Below are 7,229 nucleotides of genomic sequence, written 5' to 3' on the forward strand. Positions count from 1 at the left end.
TTCTATCTCTTCCAGGGAGACAGCGATGTTTGTTTGGTCACCCTAAGCAACAGCCGACAATCATCTGATGCATCTCTAAGCTGTAGAAATTTCTGATGGCGTCACTGGTCGATGTTCAAATAATTCAAAGGGCAACACGGAATGACAGAGATCTTATTAGAAATGTTATAAACTGTAAATATGTATGATGAAATTATATAAGACATGGCTAACAAAGATGGTACGATACGATTGAATCAGTGAAAACCACAATCATTGCAAAACAAAAGTTTTTGGTAAAAATATCAGAAAAAAATTAAGTTGTTTTCAAAATTTGACATGAAAAATTCAAATTCTCCTGATTCTGACATTGCCAAAAGTTATAATCTATAATGTTTATAGAGAGGCACAAGTTGTCTGCTGCAAACGCCACATTCTTGCACTTAAAACTAGCCTGCAAGATGGGAAATAGCAGCATGCAAATTGCATTCAGCACAAATTTGTAAGCAGTTTGCGGCAGTTCATAATTCCCTTATTGAATTGGTTGCTAAAACTACCCAAGCACTGCATGCAAATAGCACTATCAGCCAGCACAGTTCATTCTTAGTGAATTCTCTCCTTTGAAGAACTTCCAAACAATGACAATATGCTGTGTTCATCAGTGAAACGAAGCAATTGCTGTTAGTTGAAAAGAGCAGCAATCACCAACAGCTGGACTCAAGATTAATGCATCAGTACTCGCTGCAGCAACACCATTACATGTGTTTTCTTCTATAGCTTTTGCCAACAGTGGCTTATAAAATGCTTCCAGCATCTGTTTCATTATTTTTATCTCGTCTTGTTGGTGTGGTTCAGCGGTGGGAGGATGTGAATGATCCTGACTGGCTTTAATCAGGGTTAGGAAAGTGTCTCATTACTCACAGAGCCATTTGCCAGAGATATGCTACATTCACACATCGGATTGAGCTTGTGAAGCAGTACTGCTGTTCTTCATATTTATAATGAGATGTGCTTAAGCAAGCTTGATTTCATTATATTTCATAATTAGTTATTTATTTGAACAATATCTTAAAATATTTAATCACCACCAGTGATATTGTAGCATTATGTATATACTATTATAGTATTTATTAATATTTTGAATTAGAGTTTGTTTTTATATTTGCGGTTTTCATTTTAATTTTAGTTTTGGTAATTTTGTTATATGCTTTTTAAAAAAAAAAAAAAATTTTAATGCACATATTCCTAGCTTTAATTAATTAAAATTTTATTTCAGTTTTAGTAATTTTATAACTTAAACCAAAACTTATTTTATTTTGGTTAGTTGAAACATTTCTATTATTTTATATCTTAATTTAATTTAATTTAATTTAATTTATGAAAATTATTTGTAATAATTTTAGTTAACAATAACAACACTGAATGCCTAGTTTTAATCTAGTTATCTAGTTTATAAAAGTGATTTAACTTTTGGTTAAATTTTCCTTTCATAACTATTTATTTTAATTATTAATTCACAAAATGTAGAAAGAAATCGAATGGGCCAACAACCTGTCACCTCATTTTGGAGTGAGACAAATGAGTAAACACTTCTGCTTGTTCTCTAAATGATCCCCACTCTCTGTAAGCTATCCCTTCCTTTCTCACTGTCCTAAATGGTCTTTTCCCAGGCTCTGATCCCATATTTGTTTTCTTGCCCATTATGTGGTGGTGCTGTACCCTAGCTGGCTGGAATTCCTTGCCCATGTCATCAGCAGTTCCTCAAAAAGGGTTCATTTACAGCCACTGCGCTTTGTCATCTGAAGGAAACACTTAGTTCTGATGTCTTTCATTAAGTGTGTTTGAATCCAGCTGTTTTGCTGGTGCTGTATGTTGAACAATGTGCCTTATCTTCAGGAGTTTGTGTTTTGTCAGGGCGCACATTGCTGGGTCTCCTCAGGGTGGTTTGAAAAGATTAAAGAGATTTGGTATATTGGGAATTAAAACCAACACACTCTTTAGGTGTCTTATAAGGAGCTTTTTGGAAAAGTAGACCACATAGCTGTCTGTGATTGCTCAGTGTATGCGTGCACCTACTCTGTCAGCTTTGATATGTATACTGAGACCCTTCATATTGTAGGTATGTTGTATATTGTCAGATGAGGATCTAGATCCCCTGAGGCAAACAATAGCAGCCGAAACACACCTTTTTATTGATATTTGATACAAGAAATAATGCGAGTGTTAAACAGTTGAGCTGTGTCTTTGTATGCTTGCTGTCCTCTCTCTTTATTCTTTTGACTTTTTTTCTTCCTCTTTTTTCAGCTTTTTTGGCATGGTAAATAATTCTACTTTGCACTGTACAAAAACAGTGCAAAGCAATGTACATAAATGGAGGAAAATAACTTGAGATACACATACACAATGCATGTTATTTATTTATTTAGTACTGTCCTGAATAAGATTTTTTCCATAATATATTTACATATAGGCCACAAGGCAAAATAATTGGTGAGTTTATAAAAATGACCGTTCAAAAGCTTAGATACACTTGATTCTTAATATTGTGTGTTGTTACCTGATGATCCACAACTTTTTTTTATTCTTCTTGGTGATGGTTGTTCATGAGTCTCTTGTTTGTCCTGGAGAGATAAAGAGCCCACTGTTCTTCAGAAAAATCATCTACGTCTTGCAAATTCTTTGGTTTTCCAACATCTTTTTCATATTTGAACCCTTTCTAGCAGAGACTGTATGATTTTGAGATCCAAATTTCCACAGTGATGACAACTGAGGGACTCTTACAACTATTCAAAACTATTACAAAAGGTTCACACATTCATTGATGTGCAATTATTAATTCATAATATTTTGCGCGTACACACACACACACACACACACACATATATATAGATAGATAGATATGTGCAAAAATTACGAATTAATAAGGAAGAGAAATATTAATACTGTACTCTGCTTTTTTCTTTGACTTTTATCATTCTCTTATTCTCTCTTTCTATACTTTCCTAAGAACAAATATCAAAAACATTGCCAAATACTTTCTCCCTGTCTCTTTCTGTTGGGCTTGGCTTTGATGCAGAGAGCACATAAATGTCTGGATGCATTCCTCTTTAAGCATCTAGAGCGCCTAGGAACCCAAAAACATTAAACCCTGTTCTTGAGAGAGGGCCACAGTGAGCGTAACACACTGTCCTCACCAAATGTATGAGAAAATCTCAAAAGTAATATATCAAAGAGCAGTGAAGAATTTGATCTGGAAATGATCAAAAATGAGAGAGAAAAACAGAAAGTGACCTGGCAGTATTATTTGATTGGAGATATTGGATTACTGCCAGACCGCTGCACACATTGCAGCGTTTAGTGCAGACAGCTCCGCTGGGGGTTGAAGCAAAGTGTAGTCGGATTCAGTCAGTGTCCCGATTAAGTTTCATCTGTGTGTGTGTTTTATTTAAACTGACCTCATTCCACAGATCCAGGGTTAAATGACATCAGCCTTTGGCATTCAGTCAGTGGCTTAGTAGTGCCCATCTTGATTCATATTCCACGCTGCAGTCCAGAGTCTGTTGACTGTAGCAGAGCAGTGTAGTGAAAGATTTGGGTAAAGGTTATGAGTAAAAAGTGCATGTGACACTTTCTATGAATAACTGGGTAAAATAGGGCTTGACACTTCTTTTTTTTTGTTGCTATTTTTATTAGGATTTCACCATTACCCATATTTGGGACTGCATATTATATTATATTTTTAAACAAAGTTTAATACCTTAATTTGTGTTAGATTTGTCTTTTTAATTTTAATTATTGTAGTTAACAATATATTTAATTAATGTAATTAAATTATCAGTTTATTTTATTATTTAATTGTTTTCTAATAATTTTTATTTATTTTAATTTTATATTAGATAAATAACATTCATAGGTTATCTCGCAAAAGAACAAGGGATTTGTGTCTTTATTACATTGTAATTGGATAGTAATGGGACACGAATATGTACCTTATGTGAAAGTATAAACTTTGAGTGAATAAAGGATCATAGTCTACCTATGTAATTGTTTTAGTAGGCCATAATGCCCGTATCGAGAGAGTTTGTCCTTGCTGTTTATTTGTGCACATCTAAACCTGTGAAAGCTATCAACACAGCAGGCGAACGGAACAAACAGTGTGGTGCAAAATTCTCTGAATAAACAAATAATGGCATGATGGTGGCTCAGATACAACAAGCAATGCTAGGGAGGACATATGAAAAATAAACACAGGTGTTGTCATTATTTCAGGCAAGGTAGAGTAGGGACAGTATGTTAGCAATGTATCCTAAGCTCATATTTGACCTGAAAATTTTTTTTTTTCTAGTGTACTGTATGTTGACATGACCACTCCCCCTTCAGTTAACCCTGAACTTCACTGAGCTTCTGATCTTCACCCTAAACCAGGGCTGTCCAAACTCAGTCCTGGAGGGCCGGTGTCCTGCAGAGTTTAGCTCCAACTTGCCTCAACACACCGGACTGGAAGTTTCTATGCCTAGTAAGAGCTTGATTTGCTGGTTCAGGTGTGTTTAATTAGGGTTGGAGCTAAACTCTGCAGGACACCGGCCCTCCAGGACCGAGTTTGGACAGCCCTGCCCTAAACTAATATATGTTCACAGTAGCACCACAAGAGTAATAAAAACCAACCTGAGAATGTTTAATGGTTTCCTAAGCCAAGCATTGAAACTCTCCGATCTAAAATAATCTCAAAACAGTAGGGTTTTCTGCTCGTTGTCTTTTTATGATTCCCAGTATCTCTACAAAAGGTGCTTCAGTGCTCATGTGTGGAATAATACATTTAAATCTTTCTCTTTCTCATTGCAGATAGTAAAGCTATAGTGGACGGCAACTTAAAACTGATCCTGGGGCTCATATGGACCCTTATCCTGCACTACTCCATTTCCATGCCCATGTGGGAGGATGAGGACGATGAAGATGCCAGGAAGCTGACACCCAAACAGCGCCTTCTGGGCTGGATCCAGAACAAGGTCCCCCAACTTCCCATCAACAACTTCCACAGGGACTGGAGAGATGGCAAAGCCCTCGGTGCCCTGGTGGATAATTGCGCACCTGGTGAGCAGAATTCTGTGGTTTATGATCGCTTGGCGACAAATGTGTCATGGTACATTAATCACATGTGGTCTTACATGGAAAACTTTTCATTAGCTTCATTAAGTAGATTCAGGTATCAGTAACACTCATCAGGGAGATGTCAAGAGTCATGCAGAATCTGCATTGCCCTAGGAGATGGGAAGCTGGTTTGATAATTACAGCATATGATCTCACTGTGGAAAGACCAAGAGAAGTGGAGTACAATTGGTGACCTCAAAACCAGTGATCACTGCTTTCCAAAACATAATTAATGAATCAAATACCTCTGGATAGGTTTGAACTTACTCTAGTAGAAATCCTGAATCCCATGCAGTTCAGAGAGGGTTTAATGGATGGGTCAATTCCATTTGGAAGTGTGCATGTCTGTCCTTGTCAACTACATAATCAAAGCAGCCATTCTGGCATTGTGAATATTTTCAGGACTCAGGACGTGGCCACATATCCTTCGATTTTCTTTCGTTAAAACATTTATGAATCACAATAGCATGTGTTGAAATGTTTCCTTCTTCTGACAAGACATTTTGAGGTGTGTTCTTAAAGAGTTCAACATGTTTGACAAGCACAAACAGCAGTTTCATTGTCTTTTGTCAACTTTAGTAAAGAGAGCAGGTGTAGATGTGGTGGTGGGTGAAAGGCAGCTGTACAGTCATTTAAGGGTCCATTTCACACCCAAACACAATGGGCCACAACTAGATGTGCTGCTTTAACATTCAATATCATTGTAAGTGTTGAACTGGGATTTGACTGGTGTCAAAAACAGCTTGTAATACAGAGATATTTAGATTGATTCATCAGTAGAAGTGGTTTAGGTAGTAAGTGTGAAAGGGCTGCTTACTGAAAGTTTGAGGGTTCGAGTCCAGCAAGGGATCAGATGAGATGACTAGATCAGATGACTTCTATGCTGACAAACTGAAGGACACTGCTATAAAACAACCATTGTCTTCAAATTAAAAAGGTATGGCTGATATTGTGACCCTGAGGAGAAGCAATGCAAGAGGTGAAAGATGCATCATCTTTGCAAGTTTCAGGTGTTGAGTTGAGTTTGTTGGCTCTGCTAGCTGCTAATGAGCCCCTGGTCTGGGCTGTAACTGAATGGAAAGTGTCAGAGGCTAAGACAGCAAACATGCTTAAGTGAAAACACATGCTTCTATATGCATTTCCTGCCAACATGCATTTCATTATATTTTTCCCTGTGTGCATGTGTGGAAAAGCATCTCTTAGCATTAATGATGCCAGAAAAAAGTTAGATGAAGTATTTTTTTTAGTATTTCAGCGCTTATGTGTTTATCCCACTATATTGAAAACCCTTATATTTAATTTTTTAATTATATTTTTTTTATTAGCAAAAGTTTTAAACTTGATATTTTTTTAAATATTCAGACTTGCACGGAAAGAATGATCAAATCACTGTAAATCTAATGTCAGTTATAATTTTATTGTAACATTTGCACGTCGAGTTATGATCAGTCTTTTTCAAATTATATATTTTTTTCTCATTTGATTTAGGTTATATGATTTATAAAAGGAAAGTGAACTGTATTCGATTCTCTAGTTGTTAACTATGGTTTTCCTCCAAAAATAACTGCATACAGACTGTCTCACACTTTATTTACTTCCCCTGAAGTTTCCTCCATCTAATTTGTTTTCCACTATTTTGGATCTGCAGGGTACTGTAAATAAATACCACTCTTGGCAAGTTTAAATAATAATAATAATAATAATAATAATAATAATGCATTTTATTTATTATGCGCTTTTCTTAACCCAAAGCGCTACAACTGCAAGCATAGGTGACAACAACAAGCATGGGTTTCTTAACCCATAGCACAACCACAAGCATAATAAAATAACAGCGATAAACACAATAAAACAGTATAAACATATTCAGATACAGTAAGCAACTTTAAAAAGATAAGTCTTTAAAAATTTCTTAAAGCAGTTCAATGTTGGAGAATCTCTAATTCCGGCTGGTAGAGCATTCCACAGTCGTGGAGCTGAGACAGAGAAAGCTCTACGACCCATAGTTTTTAATTTATATGCAGGCTGCTGAAGGATCCACAACCCAGCTGAGCGCAAAGGGCGAGCGGGAGTATAAGGAGCAACTAAACTGGATATATAGG

At 36.3% G+C, this 7,229-nt stretch overlaps 1 protein-coding gene across 2 annotated transcripts in view; it reads left to right on the forward strand.

Moving 5' to 3' along the window:
• The window catches only part of LOC107580954 (filamin-C-like), a 57,393-nt gene that overhangs the window by 11,955 nt on the left and 38,209 nt on the right, over nt 1-7,229 (forward strand). For both annotated transcript variants that reach the window (XM_016266565.1, XM_016266571.1), the window contains exon 2: nt 4,822-5,070. In XM_016266565.1, the coding sequence (XP_016122051.1) occupies nt 4,822-5,070 (249 nt within the window). The remainder of the gene's footprint in view (nt 1-4,821; nt 5,071-7,229) is intronic.

Source organism: Sinocyclocheilus grahami, unplaced genomic scaffold (assembly GCF_001515645.1).
Source record: "Sinocyclocheilus grahami isolate Dianchi unplaced genomic scaffold, SAMN03320097.WGS_v1.1 scaffold33.1, whole genome shotgun sequence".
In the NCBI taxonomy this organism is placed as follows: domain Eukaryota; kingdom Metazoa; phylum Chordata; class Actinopteri; order Cypriniformes; family Cyprinidae; genus Sinocyclocheilus; species Sinocyclocheilus grahami.